Source organism: Loxodonta africana, chromosome 9 (genome assembly GCF_030014295.1).
Source record: "Loxodonta africana isolate mLoxAfr1 chromosome 9, mLoxAfr1.hap2, whole genome shotgun sequence".
Classification (NCBI taxonomy): domain Eukaryota; kingdom Metazoa; phylum Chordata; class Mammalia; order Proboscidea; family Elephantidae; genus Loxodonta; species Loxodonta africana.
The window spans coordinates 18,594,543-18,614,687 of record NC_087350.1 but is presented as its reverse complement, the minus strand read 5'-3'; the positions used below and the strand labels follow the sequence as shown (position 1 = coordinate 18,614,687).

Here is a 20,145-nt window from a genome sequence, read left to right as displayed (position 1 = left end):
AGCTAGGCAAACCTAAGGGGAAATGTACATTGGTTAAAGCCTACCTGACCAGAATTTTAAAGTACTCTCAATGAACCTAGAGAGAGATGAGGAAAGAAATATTAGTTACTTAAAATATTAACAGGATGTCATGGACTGAATTATTGATTGAATTATGTCCCCCCAAAAATGTGTGTTTCAACTTGGTTAGGCCATGATTCCCAGTATTCTGTGGTTGTCCGCCATTTTGTGATTGTAATTTTATGTTAAAGAGGATTAGGGTGGGATTGTAACACCCTTACCAGGTCACATCCCTGATCCAATGTAAAGAGAGTTTCCTGGGGGTGTGGCCTGCCCCACCTTTTATCTCTCAAAAGATAAAAGGAAAGGGAAGCAAGCAGAGAATGGGGACCTCATACCACCAAGAAAGAAGCACCAAGCACCGGAAGCAGAGCACATCCTTCGAACCTGGGGTTCCTGTGCACAGAAGCTCCTAGTCCAGGGAAAGATTGACAAGAAGGACCTGCCTCCAGAGCTAAGAGAGAGAGAAAGCCTTCCCCTGGAGCTGACACCTTGAATTTGGACTGTTAGCCTACTTTACCGTGAAGAAATAAATTTCTTTTTGTTAGAGCCATCCACTTGTGGAGTTGCAGTTATAGCAGCACTAAATGACTAAGACACAAGACAGATCCTCAAAGTTTTGTTTTTGTTATTATTGTTTTGGGCTCTTTCATTTTGTGTTTGTGTGTGTGGTTGGTTTTTTAATTTTATTGCATTTTAGGTGAAAATTTACAGCACATATTAGTTTGTCATTAAAAAATTCATACACAAATTGTTTTGTGACATTGGTTGCAATCCCTGCAATGCGTCAGCATTCTCCCCATTTCCCTTTCGACCCCAGGTCCCCATGTCCATTCTTCCAGTTTTTCTGTCCCTTCCTGCCTTCTCCTCTTTGTTTTGGGGGAGGTGTTGCCAATACAGTCTCATATACTAGATTGAACTAAGAAGCACACTTCTCATGTGTTATTGTTTGTTTTATATGCTGTCTAATTTTCGGGTGAAAAGTGGACTTCTGGAATGGCTTCAGTTCTGAGTTAGCAGGGTCTCCTTTGCTCTGGCTGGGAGGGAATCAAGAGGTATATCTTAGATCACCGCTCACAAACTTCTAAGACCCCAGAGGCTACTCAACAAAGTAGGACGTATACCATTTTCTTTATGAACTATGTTATGCCAATTGACCTAGATGTTCCCTGAGACCATGGTCCCTGGCCCTCAGCCCCAGTGATTCGTTCCCTCAAGATGTTTGGATGTGTCTAGGAAGCTTCTATGACTTTGTCTTGGTCAAATTGTGCTTACTTCTCCATATTGTGTGTTGTCCTTCCCTTCTCTAAAGTTAACACTTGTCTACTATCTAGTTAGTGTTTTCCCCTTCCCACCACTACCCTCCCTCATAACCATTAAAGATTTTTTTTTTCTGTGTGTAAACCTTTTCTTGGGTTTTTATAATAGTGGTCTCATACAATATTTGTCCTTTGGTAATTTATTTCACTCAGCATAATGCCTTCCAGATTCATCCATGTGGCAAGATGTTTCACGAATTCATTATTGTTCTTTGTTGTTGCACAGTATTCCATTGTGTGTATGTACCATAATTTGTTTATCCATTCACCTGTTGATGGGCGCTTAGGTTGTTTCTGTCTTTTTGCTATTGTGAATAATGCTGCAGTGAACATGGGTGTGCATATGCCTACTCATGGGATGGCTCTTATTTCTTTAGGATAAATTCCTAAGAGTGGAATTGCTGGATCATGTGGTATTTCTATTTCTAGTTTAAGGAGGCACCATATCATTTTCCATAGTGGTTGTACCATTTTATATCCCTGCCAACACTGCATAAGAGTTGCAATCTCCCCCACAATCTCTCCAACATTTGTTATTTCTGTTTTTTTTTTTTTTTTTTTAATTCATGCCAGTAATGTTGGAGTAAGATGGTATCTCATCGTAGTTTTGATATGCATTTCTCTAATGGCTAGTGATCATGAGCATTTCCTCATGTGTCTGTTAGCTGCCTGCATGTCTTCTTTGGTGAACTGTCTGTTGATATAGTTTGTGCATTTTTTAACTGGACTGTCTTTTTGTTGTTGAGGTGTCGAAGTATTATATAGATTTTAGAGATTAAATCCTTGACTGATATGTAGTACCCAAATTTTTTTTCTCAGTCTGTAGGTTCTCTTTTTATTCTTTTGCTGAAGTCTTTTGATGAGCATAAATGTTTAATTTTTATGAGGTCCCATTTATCTAGTTCATCTTCTGCTGTGTGTGCGTATTTAGTTATCTTTGGTATTCTATTAATGCCATATATTAGGGCCCTAGTATCATCCTTATTTTTTCTTCCATGGTCTTTATCATTTTAGGTTTTATATTTAGATCTTTGACCCATTGTGAGTTAGTTTTTGTGTACGGTGTGACGTATAAGTTCTGTTCCATTTTTTTACAGATGGACAACCAGCTTTGCCAGCACCATCTGTTAAAAAGACTGTCTCTTCCAGACCAGACTTGCTGGCCTGACAGAGACTGGAGAAACCCTAAAAGTATGGCCCCCGGACACCCTTTCAGCTCAGTAATGAAGTCACTCCTGAGGTTCACCCTTCAGCCAAAGATTGGACAGGCCCGTAAAACAAAATGAGACTAAAGGGGCACACCAGTCCCGGGGCAAGGACTAGAAGGCAGGAGGGGACAGGAAAGCTCGTAATAGGGAACCCAAGGTTGAGAAGGAGTGTGTTGACATGTTGGGGGGTTGTGAACTAATGTCATAAGACAATATATGTACTAGCTACTTAATGAGAAACTAGTTTGTTCTGTGAGCCTTCATCTAAAGCACAATAAAAAAAGAAATATTCCAAAAAAAGAAAAAAAAGACTGTCTTTTCCCCATTTAATGGACTTTGGTCCTTTGTGAAAGATCAGCTGGCCATAGGTGGATGGATTTCATTTGTTTTTTATTTTGGCTCTGCGCTGAGTTATTTGCAGATTTCCCAAGGTCTTCCAACATGAGTCAAAAGGAGTACCTAATGTTTTTCTGGGAATGTCCCTTCAAGGCAGAGCATTTTTCCACATTGTAAATAACTGACTTCCTATTTTCTACCTGTCTACAAGCATATCACAGTATGATGTATCCACAGGGGCAGCGGTGGTAGAATTCTCACTTCCCATGCAGGAGACCCAGGCTCGATTCCCAGTCAGTGCACCTCGTGCACAGTCACTGCCCCGCTGTGAGGGAGGCGTGCACGCTCCTGTGATGCAGAACAAACATCAGCGAGGCGCCCAGGCTAGGAAGAAAGGCCTGGCAGTTTACTTTCGAAAGTTAGTCAATGAAAACCTTATGGATCACAGCAGCCTGATCCCATGAGTCAAGTGCTGACTCAGTGGCAGCTAACAACAACATGATGTAGCCATATAAATTATTTTTTATTTTACTTTGATGATTAAGAAAAGATACAAACATATAAGAGTAAATCAAAGCTAGCAAATAACTTTACAGGTAGTTAATTCGCTAATTCTATTAAAATAAAGACATATCTCTTTAAACTAAAAAAAAAAAGATTTTTTTTTCCCATTGGCACGTTGCTTTGGCTGGGACCTTTGAACTTCGGCAAAGTCGCTGATAAGAAAATAGTCACCAACACAGCATGGATCCTTTGCCACCTCAGAAAGCACAAAGCGGCTGACGGCGGGGAGGCCCAGATGTGTAGATTATGCACTTCAGACAGAGCTTTGCATGTCTCATGTGACAAAGAAAACAACTGGTCTAGAAATCCACAAATCTCTCTTTGGAAAAAAAAAATCCCTTTCACCAATGGCTTACACTGAAAATGTTCACTAAGGCTTTGCACAGATACAATGCTCAGGACCAATGATGATTCATCGTACAGTGGCGTGTGAGGTAGATTCTCTCTGCATTTTGTAGACGTTTATATCTGTACTTTAACCAGGGGGGATGTATGTCCCCCCCTCCGAAAAGTCCAGCTTCACATTCGAACATCTGGGAAAGTCTCCCTGACCCCCCGTCTGCAAGCCACAGATCCTAGCTCTTCAAATCCAGAGGAATGCTTTCTTCGTCCACAGGCTGTTTTAGTTTCGACTGGCTGCGAAGTGTTAAGAAGGAGTATCTCAGACCTCCTGCCATGCTGAAAGAAGAGAAAAGGAGTAAAATTACATAACTCTGGGAATTTCATAGGTGATACCACCAGCAGTCCCTGCCATTCTTAAAAATAAAACCAAAACCAAACCAGTTGCTATGGAGTCAATTCCAACTCATGGCGACCCCATGTGTGTCGGAGTAGAATTTGCTCCATAGAATTTTCAATGGTTGATTTTTCAGAAGTAGATTGCCAGGCCTTTCTTCCAAGGCACCTCTGGGTGGATTCAAACCACCAAAATTTCAGTTAGTAACTGTTGGCACCACCCTGGGAACTCCTTCTTTAAAAACTCTGTCAGCTTAATTTGGAAGGAATTAATCAGACCCCTGCTAAGTCCATGACACAAACAGTTTGCATTCAACTACTAACCAAAAGGTTGGCAGTACAGCAGAAGAAAGGCCTGGTGGTCTGTAAAGATTACAGGCAAGAAAGCCTAATGGAACACTTCTGCTCTGTAACGTATGGGGTTGCCAAGAGAAGGAATCGAATTGACAGCAACAGGCTTGTTTTTTTCTTTTTTGCTTTTTCTCCTCCAGTTTGTGGTTTGTTTTATGAGAATTTCCTTACTTATTTACAGATCTTTGGGACAGAAAAAGAGTGGATCAGGTCTAAAATAGAATCTTGGAAAGAAAATAAGCACTTGGTTTTTACTGCATGAACTATATGACATCACCCTACAAAACTGGGTCCCATGTCTGGGATCCCAGAATGCTTTTCAAAAGCATCTTAGTTAATCCTCCCAGGATCCTTGGCATATGGCACAAGTTTAATAAGACCCATTTCACAGGGGAAAAGCAAATAATTTAGGGTGATTCATGAATTAAATTCAGATTCCAGCCCCTTGAACTTGCATTTCACACGTCCTCACGACCCACATGAGGGAGTATATCATAAAAAAATAGACAAACTCAGTGATTTGGGTAAAATTTTTTTTACAAATCTCAATGTCAAAACACCTACTGGCTTAAAATGCAATATTTCTCTTTGCTCCTTTTTTATTACATATTAATCAGACTGTTTGGAATTCTTATTTTACTAAGTTCATTTAAAAATCCCACTTACCAAATATTTAACCCTACAAAGTTTAACACAGAGAAAATGTAGTCTCCACCAACTAACATCCCAATGTAGGCAACGGACACATTCTGCAGAAAAAGATAGAGGATTCATCACTTTACAAGCAAAGGATTTGGGGGAAAAATACATATATGTAGAGAAATCTGAAAAGAAACATTTTGGCTACTTTGCATAGAGACTTGGGCTTAGTATATTTTCATGAAATGTTTGATGAGTGAATGAAAAGCCATCCTGTATGGGTTTACAAAGAAAGTTTATAAAGAAATGAAATAAACAATAATAAGAGTGCGTTATTCATTTCCCTCCTTTCAGGTTAGCAGATAGAAAGACGATGTAAGAGTTGTGTTGTAATCAGCTTGCAAGGTCCCACCACTTTACTGTCACTGGATAGTGAATTTTAATCAAATTGATCCTGAACTTGAACAGATGGTTATTATTTTTGCTCTTCGCTGCCACTGAGTCAGCCCCCAACTCATGGCGACCCTATGCGTAATGGAATAAAATGCTGCCCAGTCCTGTGGCACCCCCACGATCAGTTTCAGATCGAACCATTGTGTGGCACAGGGTTTTCATTAGCTGATTTTTGGAAGTAGATCTCCAGGTCTTTCTTCCTAGTCCATCCTAGTCTGAAAGCTCCTCTGAAACCTGTTCAGCATCATAGCAACATGCAAGCCTGTGCTGACAAACAGGTGGTAGCTGCATGAAGTGTACTGACTGGGATTCAAACCAGGGTCTCCCACATGGAAGGTGAGAATTCTGTCACTGAACCACTGAGACATCTAATAATTCCAAGCGATACTCTGTCCCAAGGTATTCTGGCAGGCCTCTGGACAGCCAACAGACAGGTCTACTGTTGAAGCAGGTAGCTTTTCTCATTCACTCTAAGAGTTCACACGAATAGAAAAACAAAGTAACTGTATAATAGAATTGGGAGCAACTCCATCCCCTACTCATTCATATGTGTGTATACATGTATGTGTATGTATATATATGTGTATTCAAATATAATTCGTTCAAATACACACACACGACATACACACAAATTTACCTCATAATTGGGTATATACAGTCAATTCTCATTATCCAGAGTCCACATGTGCAAATTTGGTTAAAAAATTTGGTTATAAAATTTATTTATAATCCCAACATCAATATTTGTGGCACTTCTGTGGTCATTCCCAAACATGTACAGAAGAGCGAAAAATTCGAGTCGACACACACGTTCCCAGCTGAGGCTGAACAAGGCAACGGCTCTGCTTTCTTGTGTCAGCTCTTACACCGTAAGCAAATGTCCTTTTTGCTAAATAGACAGTGCCACATTTGTTGCATTTCTGCGCTTTTTGTTAGCGATTTCACTGTTTAAAACGGCCCCCAAGCGTAGTGCTGAAATGTTATCTAGTGTTCCTAAGCACGAGAAGTCTGACATGCCTTACAGAGAAAACGCATGTGTTAGATAAGCTTCATTCAGACATGGGTTACGATGCTGTTGGCCATGAGTTCAATGTTAATGAATCAACAACATATATTAAATAAGGTGTCTTTAACCAGAAACACTCATAAAACAAGGTTATGCATTGATTGTTTGATTGAATGTTGTGACAAGAGACTCATGGGAACAGAGTCCTCCCTGCATCTGCATAAGAGCAACGCTTTAGTAATCTCTGATTCAGCGTTCACAGCAACCTTATAGGCCATAACTACCGAGAATAACAATAGATTGTACCTAGATTGAAAACAGCTCTTCACAAGGGTTCCCTTTCTTACTGGACAGGTTCTCCCAGGAAACCAAATTGTTAGATCACAAGGTATCTTGGTGATCACAGAAATCTGGATTTCTTTTTTTTCAACCTTTCACTTCATTGTCCCACACCATCCCCTCCTACTCACCCCAAATTTAAAATTATAGTTTTGTCTCCCCTTTTTAAATTGGCAAATTTTCCCTCTGTTTTACTGATTAGAAGGGACAGGGGGTCGCCTGGCCCAGCTGGAAATGTCACAAGCCTCCATACTTGCTACACCACTGACAAGAACAACAACACTAAAACTCAGCTTCTATCACAAATACTGATCCAGTCAATTCCCCCAATTCAGCTATTCTCTCCGAGGCTTCCCTCCACGTACCTTGATGGCTCCTACCACCGCCGTCGTCAGAGCCGAGTTGTAATAGCTGCACAAAACTGTGGAGTACATCAACAGAAACCTGAAGCAAGGAAACAAGCCCTTCAGTGTGTACCTTCCTATGCTTGGCAAGACTAATAGGTGACTAAGAGCCCACAAGTGACCATGTACACGTGCTTAAAAAATAAAAAAAGGAACACATATTACATGAATGGATAAACAAAATGTAGTGTACACATACAATGGAGTATTACTCTGCTGTAAAGAGAAAGGATTCCTGATGCACACTACAACGTGGACAAACCTTGAGAACACTATGCGGAGTGAAGTGAGACACAAAAGGCAAATATTGTATGATCCTGCTTACATAAACCCAAAATATCCCATTGCTGTCAGGTCTTTTCCAACTCATAGCGACCATACAGGACAGCGTAGAACTGCCCCATAGGGTTTCCAAGGAGCACCTGGTGGGCTCTAGCTACTAACCTTTTGGTAGAATAGGCAAGTATGTAAAGACCAGAGTTTGTTAGTGGTTACCAGGGGCAAGCAAGAGAAAGCGGTAAAGGAAAAATCAGTGCTTAGGGGACACTGAACTTCCATTACAGGGAATGGAAAAATTTGGTAACAGGTAAGGGTGATGAACATGATTAATGTCACTGAACTGCACATGTGACGACTGTTGAAATGGCAAAGGTAATTAATGTTTTGTTACACGTATATTCAGCAGAATAAAATAAATGAATAAAAGAAACACATATCAGAAAGGTTTTTCTGACCCACATTTTAAATCATTTCCTTATTAACTCTGATTTATTCCAGGATAATGGTCCAACATGGATTAGCCACACCTTCCCCTTAGGTGTGCTCATGTTGTCTGTTCAATTCCCAGCAGTGTTTCCATGAAAAGGAGGTAAGGAGAAGGAGATTTTTTAAACAACCTAAAATCCTTTAGTTTAACAGCTCTGTTACAAGCATGGTTTTAAATCTTCTCCAAGCAACAGAATCACCTGCTCTGCTTTTTTAAAACACAATGATGGATGTTTGCACAACATGGCGAATGTAACTAAGGTCACTGAATTGTGCACAAAAAAATGGTTGAAATGGCAAATGTTTTGTTATTTTACCACAATAAAAAACAAATTAAGAAAACCACAACACTGAATTGTACATGCAAAAATTGCTAATATAGCAAATGTTTCGTTATATACATTTTTACTGCAACACCAACACCAAAAGTACAATAATGATGCCTGGCAGAGATTCTCATTCAATTAGTTTGAGGTAGGGCCCAGGCAGGGTGCGTTTCAAAAGCCCCACAGGTGATTCTGATGTACAGCCAGCACTGAGAACCAATGGCATTAAAAAGGGAATTTGCTGATGGATTGCTGGCTTTGGAAAAAGGAAACTGATATTAATGGAATCCCCATGTCAACACTCCTGTCTATAACACCCTATTACCGAAGCGAATCCAAGCATTCAGGGATCCTTCAACACTTACCCGTAAGTATTGACACCTACTTGTCAATAAAATGACTTTTACTAAATTCAGAGTTGTGGCCAAACACCAGACAAGAAAATACAAACATACAGGAAAAGACTGTAGAATTCTATCAGAGATAAAGAAATTTGTTAACTCAGAAAAGTAGTGAACAAAGATAAGTGCAACTCAAGTAGAGTGCAAAACTCCACCCACCCAAATCAGGAGATGAAATGTTGAAAGGGATTACATTCAACACTTTGCTGGAGAATTAAACTCGAAAGATACTCAGAGTTTACGATGTGCTGGATTTTAAAGATTTCTCTGTCTTCCATGCTATTGTTGTTAAGTGCCACCGAGTCAGTTCCAACTCATAGCAATCCTGTGTACAATAGAACGAAACACTGCCCAGTCCTGTACCACCCTCACAATCGTTATGTTTGAGCCCATTGTTGCAGCCACTGTGTCAATCCACTTTGTTACGGGTTTTCCTTTTTTTCCCTCACCCTGTACTTTACCAAGCATGCTGTCCTTCTCCAGGGGTTGGTCCCTCCTCATAATATGTCCAAAGTATGTGAGACGGAGTCTCATCATCCTTGCTTCTAGGGAGCATTCTGCTGTACTTCTTCGAATACAGATTTCTTCCTTCTTCTGGTAGTCCATGGTATATTCAATATTCTTCATCAATACCATAATTCAAAGGCATTAATTCTTCAGTCTTCCTTGTCCAATTTTTGTATGCATATGAGGTGACTGAAAACACCATGGCTTGGGTCAGGCACACCTTAGTTTTCAAGATGACATCTTTGTTTTTTGCAGCAGATTTGCCCAAGGCACTACGTCATTTGATTTCTTGACTGCTGCTTCCATAGGCATTGATTATACATCCAAGTGTCTTGGATTGAATTATGTCCCCCCAAATATGTGTGTATCAATCTGGCCAGGCCATGATTCCGGGTATTGGGTGATTTTCCTATAAGCTGTAAATCGTACCTCTATGATGTTAACGAGGGAAGATGGGTAGAAGTTGTGTTGGTGAGGCAGGACTCAATCTACAAGATTGGATTGTGTCTTGAAATAATCTCTTCAGATATAAAAGAAAGAAGCAAGCAGAGAGACAGGGGGACCCCATACCACCAAGAAAGCAGTGATAGGAGCAGGGCACATCCTTTGGACCCAGGAGCCCTGCACAGAGAAGCTCCTAGTCTGGGGGAAGATTGAAGAAAAGGCCAACAGAGAGAGAAAGCCTTCCCTTGGAGCCAGTGCCCCAAGTTTGGACTTTTAGCCTACTTTACCGTGAAGAAATAAATTTCTCTTTGTTAAAGCCATCTACTTGTGGTATGACTGTTATAGCAGCACTAGATAAGACACCAAGTAAAATGATATCCTTGACAACTTCAAGGTTTTCTCTGTTTATCATTATGTTGCTTATTGGTCCAGTTGTGAGGATTTTTGTTTTCTTTAAGTTGAGGTGTAATCCATACTGAAGGTTATAGTCTTTGATCTTTATCACTAAGTGCTTCAAGTTCTCTTCACATTCTGCAACGAGGTTGTGTCATCTGCATAAATGCAGGTTGTTAATGAGTCTTCCTCCAATCCTGATGCCGAGTTCTTCTTCATATACTCCAGCTTCTTGGATTATTTGCTCAGCATACAGACTGAATAAGTATGGTGAAACCATACAACCCTGACACATACCTTTCCTGATTTTAAACCATGCAGTATCCCCTTGTTCTGTCTCTTGGTCTACATACAGGTTTTGCATGAGCACAATTAAGTGTTCTGGAATTCTCATTCTTTGCAGAGTTATCCATAATTTGTTATGATCCACACAGTCTAATGCCTTTGCATAGTCAATAAAACACAGGTAAACATTTTCCTGTTACTCTTTGCTTTCAGCCAAGATCCATGTGACAACAGCAATGATATCCCTCTTCTGAATCCAGGTGAATCTCTGGCAGTTCCCTGTCAATGTACTATTGCAACTGTTTTTGAATTATCTTCATTGTAATTTTACTTGCATGTGATATTAATGATATTGTTTGATAATTTCCACATTCTGTTGGATCCTCTTTCTTTGGAAAAGGCACATATATGGATGTCTTCCTATAGGTTAGTCAGATAGTTGTCTTCCAAATTTCTTGACATCAACAAGTGAGTGCTTCCAGCATTGCATCAGTTTGTAGAAACATCTCAATTGGTATTCTATCAATTCCTGAAGCCTTGTTTTACACCAATGCCTTCAGTGTAGCTTGGACCTCTTCCTTCAGTGCCATCAGTTCTTGATAATATGCTACCTCCTGAAATGGTTGAACATCTACAAATTCTTTTTGGTACAGTGGCTTTGTGTATTCCTTCCATCTTCTTTTGATGCTTCCTGAATCGTTAATTTTTTGCCCATATAAACCTTCAATATTGCAACTCGAAGCCTGAGTTTTTTTTTTCAGTTCTTTCAGCTTGAGAAGTGCCAAGCCTGTTGTTCTCTTTTAGTTTTCTAATTCCAGGTCTTTGCATGTTTCATTATAATACCTTACTTTGTCTTCTCAAGCTGCCCTCTGAAATCTTCCGTTCAGATCTTTTACTTCCTCATTTCTTCCTTTCACTTTAGCTACTTTACATTCAAGAGTAAGTTTCAGAGTCTCTTTTGCCAACTATTTTGGGTTTTTTGGGGTTTTTTGTTGTTGTTGTTGTTTTTCTTTTCTGACCTTTTACTTTCTTCCTGTACAATGTCCTTGATGTCATTCCACAACTCCTCTGGTCTTTGGGCATTAGTTTCAATGTGTCAAATCTATTCCTGAGATGGTCTCTAAATTCAGATGGGATACACTAAGGTCATACTTTGGCTCTCACGGACTGGTTTTAATTTTCTTCAGCTTCAACTTGAACTTGCATATGAGCAATTGATCATCTGTTCCTCAGTTGGCCCCTGGCCTTGTTCAGACTGATGATATTGAGCTTTTCTGTCATCTCTTTCCACAGATGTAGTCGATTTGGTTCCTGTGTATTCCATTCAGTTAGGTCCACATGTATAGTTGCCGTTTATGCTGTTGAAAAATGTATTTCCAAAGAATAGGTCGTTGGTCTTGCAAAATTCTATTATGCAATCTCCTGTGTTGTTTCTATCACCAAGGCCATATTTTCCAACTACTGATCTTTCTTCTTTGTTTTCAACTTTCAGATTCCAATCACCGGTAATTATCAATGCATCATGACTGCATGTTTAATCAATTTCAGGCTGCAGAAGTTGGTAAAAATCTTCAATTTCTTCATCTTTGGCATTAATGGTTGGTGCATAAATTTGAATAATAGTTTATTAACTGGTCTTCCTTGTAGACATATGGGTATTATCATATCACTGACAGCATTGTATTTCAGGATGGACCTTGAAATGTTCTTTTTGACAATAAATGTGACACCATTCCTCTTCAATTTGTCATTCCCAGCAAAGTCGACCATATGACAGACCACTTGTCTGTCAGTTTGTCGTATGGTGGTGGCTTGTGTGTTGCTGTGATGCTGGAAGCTATGCCACCAGTGTTTCAAATAACAATAGCGTCACCCAACAGGGTCTGAGCTTCCAGACTAAGATAGACTGTGAAGAAGGGCCAGGTGATCTACTTCTAAAAAAATTGACCAATGAAAACCTTATAGACAGCAGTGGAACACTGTATGATATAGTGCCAGAAGATGAGCCCCTCAGGTTGGAAGGCACTCAAAATACAGCTGGGGTAGAACTGCCTCCTCAAAGTAGAATCTGCCTTAATGATGCGGATGGAGTAAAGCTTTTGAGACCTTTATTTCCCAGTGCTGCACAACTCAAAATGAGAGGAAACAGCTGCAAACATCCATTAGTTGGAACGTGGAATGTATGAAGTATGAATCAAGGAAAACTGGAAGTCATCAAAAATGAAATGGAATGCTTGAAGGTTGATATCCTAGGGATTGGTGCACCAAAATGCTCTGATAACTGGCCATTTTGAATGAGACAATCACACGGTCTACTGTGTTCCATAGTTGGGTATATTTATTACCAGGAGTGGTAGAGAAAAAAAGAAATCAGAGATAAAGCACATCAAACTTTTACTTTAAGTCGAGCAATAAACCTAATTACAAACTTCAGTTTTGTAATCTTCCAAATCAAGTGTATATTTGTTATAAAAGTCATTAAAAACAATTTGACAAATTAGAGAACTTAATATTTTAGCTTTTGTGGTTTTAATCTGAAATGTGCAATATGCGGTAGACACGCAATTTCAATTTAAAATGAGTAATCAGGTCTGAGTAAGTCTGTACACAGGATTTAAAAGTTTAAAAGAACAGCATTTATCACATTTCCAAGTTTGATTTCTTAGATTTGAAAGAGTTGTTAAAGCAATCTGCCTGTTAGTTTTGCTAGTCTGCCTCATTAGCACTGAAGAAGGAAAATTAGGTAGGTTACATTTGTAAATGCAGTTTAAAATGTTAAAAAAATTTTTTTTAATTCACTAAGTCTATGGTTGTTGTTAGCTGAGTGGGACTAATTATTTAGATTCCAACCTGTTAAACTTAAGTTAATACACTGCTAATCAACTAGTGACAGTAAACGCTCTTGTTGTTGTTAGGTGCCTTCCACTTGGTTCCAAATCATAGTGACCCTACATATGACAGAAAGAAACACTGCCCAGTCCTGCGCCACCCTCACAATCCTTGTCAATCCATCTCCTTGAAGGTCTTCCTCTTTTTTGCTGACCCTCTACTTTGCTGTTAGTTTTAAACAAAAATTACTAAATTTATAGAGAAACAAAAACAAACAAACCCAACTTGTCTCCGTTGAGTCAATTCCGACTCATATGGACCCTATAGCACAGAGTAGAACTGCGCCATAGGGTTTCCAAGGAGGGGCAGGTGAATTCGAACTGCCGACCTTTTGGCTAGCAGCCAAGCTCTTAGCCACTTTGCCACCAGGGCTCCGAAATAGAGTAAAAAGGCTTAAGAAAGTCTAAGTTTTTTTTTTAATACTTACACTTTTAATAAATTCAACATTAATTAAAAGTTCCAAGAAGTGTATATAAATAATCCTATTTACACATAAAATGAAAAGATTAAAAAATTCAACTGAATGTTCCTGAGTGTATATTCTGCTGGGCCTTGGTGAAAGGTAAATAATTCACAGCAAATGCCCTGGAAGAGTGCAGAGGCCAACAAAATAATAGAGACATTCAGCACAGGGGGGTACAAGAGAGGCCCCAACCCAACTTAAGGACATACAAAAGCTTCCTGCAGGCTTCCTAAGCATGAGTGCAGCTGAAACCAAAGGCAGGTGTGGATAGTCTTTACTTTTACTTTTGCTGAAAAATTGCACTCCAAGTTTCTAACCATGCAACATTTTCACCAAGCTACATTTTGATAAAGCCACCTTGGCCTGCATTCAGAATTGGTAGCCATCATGCACCCAGGATCCCAGTAGCCATCCACAATGAGTGTGGGCGACTAGGACACGCACTCACCAGCTGGGCTAAGCAAGGGGAGGAGTCTCCCTCTCTAACGTTCTGGAGAGAGTCTGAGTTGGCGTTCAGTCCTCTTTAGTTAACAGTCTAAATAGAAAGGCTGCACTTCTTAGTATAACCACTAAGAACAAAAAAAACTTTTTTTTTTTTTTTTTAAGAGGTGAATACAAAACCACTAGGCACAAAGTTGCCCTTGAGATAGCTCCAACTGATGGTGAACCTCAAGTACAATAGGACAAAACATTGCCTGGTCTGGCACCATCTTCACAATTGTTGGTGCTTTTGAGCCCATTGTTGCAACTATTGTGTCAATCCATCTCATGGAGGGTTTCCCTCATTTTCACTGAAGTAGAGATTCAAAGTACCCAAAAAAACCCCACTGCCCTGGAGTCGATTCCGACTCATAGCGACTCTACAGGACAGAGTAGAACTGCCCCTTAGAGTTTCCAAGGGGCGCCTGGCCGATTCAAACTGCCGACCCTTTGGTTAGCAGCCCTAGCACATAACCACTACACCACCAGGGTTTCCGGATCAAAGTACCGGATGTTTAAAAAAATTAAAAAAAAGAGAGATATAATCTGTTTCTGGAGTCCCTGAGTAGCACTAATGGTTAAGTGTTGGGCTACTAACCAAGAGGTTGATGGTTCAAGTCCACCCAGAGGCACCTCAGAAGAAAGGCCTGGCAATCTACTTCCAAAAGAGCACAGCCATTGAAAACCCTGTGGAGCACAGTTCTACCCTGAATGCAACGGTTGCCATGAGTCAGAGTCCACTTGACCACAACTGGTGCTGGTAATCTATTTCTGTATACAAATAGGTGCCTATACAGTGCTGTAGCTAAGGCTGAGGCTCTGAGTTAAAATAACAGTAAGAAGGAAACACCACCATTTTCAACACCTAAAATGTCAACCTCAACATGACAAGTTTCCATTTTAGTGTCAGCGGATCAATAAAAGGCATAATTATTTAAAAGCATTGCTGAATTCTTAGTAGCTTTTTGCCAGTCTGCATTTTTTAAATCCTAATATCATCTATATATATCAGAAAGATAATAGCACACATATTTGTTACACATGTATTCAGACAACAGATGTCTGGTACATATTTGGCTTATAGGCTCCCCCTGGAGTAGAGATGCCCAGGTGGAAACTCCTGGACCAGAACCCCTGCTCAAAGGTTTCTTCCTGTTTCTAAAAATGGCACAGAAATAACGAACTTACCCAACTTTACAAGGCACGCTCGTGGTAGCCACAAACAAAACTCAAGTGATCTAGTTTGCAATGTGTTGCTGACTGTCACTCCATGTAGCAGCATGTTAGAAATTCAACAGAAATATTCAAATAACAAAGCACCACTTTTCCACTCCTTCCACTGACCACCGTGGCACCTGTTATAGGTTGAATTGTGTCCCCTAAAAAGATATGTTGATATCGTAACCCCCAGTGCCTGTGAACATGACCTTGTTTGGAAAGAGGGTCTTTGCAGATGTTATCAACACAGGTCACACTGGCATAGAGTGAGGCCTAATCCTACATGAGTGGTATCCTCACAAAAAAGGAGAAGAGACACAGCAAGAAGACAGCCATGTGAAGCCAGAGGCAGATATTGGAGTGAAGCAGCTACAAGCCAGTGAATGCCAAAGATCTCCAGAAACCGCTAGAAGCTTGCAAGAGAAAAGAAAGGTAGAGACAAGGAAGCATCTTCCCCTAGAGCTTTCAGAGAGAACACAGCCTTGCTGATGCCTTGAATTCTAGCCGAATTGTAAGAAAATAAATTTCTCTTGTTTTAAGTCACTCGGTTTGTAGAACGTTGTTATGGCAGCCCTGGGAAATGAATACAATACTCGAGCACTATAATTCCAGATTTCAAAGAATTTCAGGTAATCTCGTTCTCCCCGTCTCTGGTAAGAATTAACTCCTATCCCCCAGGGCCCAGTGGTGTGCCAGGGACACAGGAAGTCACGGCATAAACACACTCCACCCTTCTGGAGCACTAGTTTCACTCTAAGATTTGGCGTGTTGGGAGAAGACAGAACTCTTTAAAGGTTCTGCCACTTATGTGCCCAAGCAAACAGCATGTCTCAGTTCCCCCGGCCAACATGACAAAATAGCACAAATGAGTAGCTTTAAAGAACAGGAATTTATTTTCTCACAGGTCAGGAGGATGGAAATTCTAATTCAGGGCATCAGCACTTCTCTCTTTCAACTCCTAGTAGCTGCTGGGATCCTTGGCCTGTAGATGCTTCAGCCGTATGTCTCTGTGTCTATTCTGCTCTTTCTATAAGACACCACTCGGAAGGGATTAGGTTTAGGTCCCACCCTACTTCGGTATGACATCATTTACATAACAAAAGAAAACTTCTATTTCCAAACAGGATCATACTTACAGGTGTGGGGTTAGGACTTCAGCATAACTTTTGAAGGGACACAATTCAATCCACAACACAGGAAAATTGTTTTTTCTTGTACACTACATCTTTGGTATTATCAGCAATAGTTCAAAGACTAACACACTTGTTATGCCACAAGTAGGGAAAATTTGGCGCTTTGGGTTTTTATCAAGGAATTGTTATGAATTGAATTGCGTCCCCCAAAAATGTATGTTAACTTGGCTACACCATGATTCCCAGTATTGTGTGGTTGTCCTCCATTTTGTGATCTGACATAATTAGCTTTGTGTTGTAAATCCTAACCTCTATGATGTTAATGAGGCAAGATAAGAAGCAGTTATGTTCATGTGGCAGGACACAATCTACAGGATTAGGTTGTATTTTGAGTCAATCTTTTTTGAGATATTAAAGAGAGAAGCAAGCAGAGAGAAGAGGGACCTCCTACCACCAAGAAAGAAGAACCAAGAGCACAGCATGTCCTTTGCACCCAGGGCTCCTGTGCTGAAAAGCTCCTAGACCAGGGGAAGATTGCTGACAAGGACCTTCCTCCAGAGTCGATAGAGAGAGAAAGCCTTCCCTGGAGCTGGCACCCTGAATTCAGACTTCTAGCCTCCTAAACTGTGAGGGAATAAATTTCTCTTTGTTAAAGCCATCTACTTGGGGTATTTCTGTTACAGCAGCACTAGATGACTGAGACAGGAATACATTACTGCTCCAGTGGGACCAAAGGGCCTACTGCTGGAGCAGAAACAGATTCAGATCAGCATGCCAGGGGCCTGGGGAGTTGGCATCAGCCCACTGGTATGAGGAACAGAAACCTGTAATTTCTCAGCAAGATTAAAAAGACCTGTAGAGTTAGCTTTCTAAAACTCCAGTTTGTCAAGTTTAATTCCAGCCTATATTTTACCTTTGAACTAAATTATCTTAGCTCCCACAATGCCGTTTACCTTCCTGACACAATTTTACTCCAACAAATGCTTTATTTACAATGCAAGCTCCTGATGACATACAGTACCATTTCCTGAAGCTGAATCCTTCCCCGCAACGCAAAAGAAATTAAAAGTCTGTCCTTTCACCAATACTGGCATTGCTTGCATACTTTTTTAAAGTGCTATAACTTTTTAAAGTATACTTACATCTTGAGATGGAGTTTGGTGATTGGAGGAAAAAAAAGGAAGTTTGAAGTGCAAACTTGAAACCAAGTTACAAGTAAGAGGCTAAGGGTTCAAGTCCTCTGTAGTTGAGGGTCAGGATGTGTGTGGTTAGCCTTAAGACGCCCCACGAGCACCTGACAGGTTAACCCTAGCCCGGTACCAGTCATTCTGAAAAACAAGGATATGCCCAGAAGCTGGCAGTGGCTTCAATCACTGTGGAGATGTAAATGACCCAATTTTAGGGTCTTTTGAGTGAGAAACTGCAAGAAAGTAGGATTCTGAAAAATCCACCAGGCAAAATTAGAAGTTTCCTTCCAGAGCAGTTTCAGAATTAAAAGTTTACCATTTAAGGTAAAGTTAGAAGAAAAACTGCTAAAACTGTGGGCTGTAGGTAAAGCTGAATCTACATGTGGTGGAAAGAGCACAACCAAGCTGAAAACGCTGACCTCAAGAGATAGAACTAACAATAATAATAATAGCTGATACTTCATGAGGATTTCCTGTGTGTCTAGCACTGTCCTAAGTGCTCTTCACTATTAACTCAATCAATCCACACAGCCCTACTCTAGACAGCAGGCACTTTAGTTTATTGCCCCCATTTTAAAGATAAGGAAATTGAGGGTCAGAGAGGTCAAGCAACTTGGGCAAGAACCCAGAGCTAATAAGTGGCAAAGCCAGGATTCAAACCCAGGCTAGCTGATTCCAGAGTTCAGGCACTTATCGACTGGAAAGCCACCATCATTGCAGTGTCCTCATAGGACTCATTTAAAAAACTGATCTACCTAGTATTCTTCCTTAAGTTGGGCAAAACTAGGAACATTAATGATTTCACCATTTTTACCAATTTATTTATAATTATGACAATTTCTTTTGCAAAGTGACTACTGATAAAATAATGTATTAAGAAATTTTGTCAAGAGAGTATTTATTTAAGAAAAAGCACATTATTTAATGAAAAAAAAAAAATGAATGGAGTTGTACACAGATGGGGTCAAACCCCAGGGAGTAACAACTCACATCCAGGCTCTTCCCTCCACATCATTCATCAAGGAAAGCTGACTTCCGAGGGTTTACTTCTTTATTTCCTTCATGGAATGGGTAAATAATAGAGTGCACGCTTTTAAAGAATGAAAATAAAAGACAGCATCTCATCACGTTTATAATGGAATGAGAAAAGATGGTGAACCTTTGTTCTCCTGTTCATAGGCAGTTACGGGCTTAGCCAACGAAAGATGGTAGTCTGAGCTTGTGTGCTATGGGTTGAATTTTTTTTTTCTAATTATAGAGAAGGATAAAAGGTGTTTTGACAAAGGATGGCTAAAAAATATGACTAAGTAGATTTTTTCAAGGTTAAATGTTCTCAGTCAACAATTGGTCAAACTACAAATATTTGACGAGATGTATGCTTCCAACAACGACTAAGTACTCTGAGGGGTCCTCCCACTCAAGAACGAGTGCCAGGAAAGGGTAACTATTTGTGACACTGTTGGTCTTGAAAGAGGCATTGGAAATCCCAAAAAATCCCCCTTTAAGAAGGGCAGAATTGGGTCCAGAGAGCTCTGGAACTAGGCCCAGGCAAGGATCAGACAGTAGATAGTCAAAACAGGACTATAGGAGGGGGCCATTGCAGAATCACAATATCTAGAAACTGAGCCTTGACACAAATTCCACATGGGAAGTAAGACACTAAGCCCAGACTCTCAAAGAAATCTGTGGCTACCCCTGGCTATCAACAGAAACACAAAAAAGTTCTCCCCACAAGAAAGTTTCTCACATTCCCAATTTCAGCCCACGTGACTAATTAAGATCAAACAATGTGCTCAGAGTCAAAGGTTACCAAACACACAAGAAAGTGAACCACTATGTCAGTAGGTCAAAACAACAAACTACACAGTTTCTGAAGAACTGCATATATTAGAATTGTCAGATATAGAAAATGGGATAACTATGTGTGTAACGGAGCTCTGGTGGCCCACTGGTTAAGAGCTCAGCTGCTAAGCAAAAGGTCGTCAGCTCAAATCCAGCAGCCACTCATTGGAAACCCTACAAGCCAGTTCCACTCTGTTCTATAGGGTCACTATGTATCCAAATCAATTTGACGGCAATGGGTTTCATTTTGGTTTATGTGTGTAAGATTTAAAGAAATAAGGTACAGTCACAAATATCACTTGTGAGAAAATGCTAGGAGTAAGCAGATATGTTTAAAAAAACAATGGAACTTTTACAAATAAAATACAGAATTACTGAAATTAAAAACTTCAACAATA

General features: G+C 40.1%; 1 protein-coding gene across 5 annotated transcripts in view; it reads right to left on the bottom strand.

The window, feature by feature from the left end:
- Positions 1–1,996: 1,996 nt before the first annotated feature.
- SLC35D2 (solute carrier family 35 member D2) overlaps positions 1,997–20,145 on the bottom strand; it is an 83,878-nt gene continuing 65,729 nt past the window's right edge. For 2 of the 5 annotated variants that reach the window (XM_064291126.1, XM_064291129.1), the window contains 3 exons: positions 7,376–7,454; positions 5,240–5,322; positions 2,598–4,165 (listed from right to left, as the gene is read on the bottom strand). In XM_064291126.1, coding sequence (XP_064147196.1) covers positions 4,063–4,165; positions 5,240–5,322; positions 7,376–7,454 — 265 coding nt within the window. In that variant the 3' untranslated portion in view covers positions 2,598–4,062. Of the gene's footprint in view, positions 4,166–5,239; positions 5,323–7,375; positions 7,455–20,145 lie in introns of all 5 variants that reach the window. The other 3 variants (XM_003407502.4, XR_010322944.1, XM_064291128.1) reach the window with 3 other exon arrangements.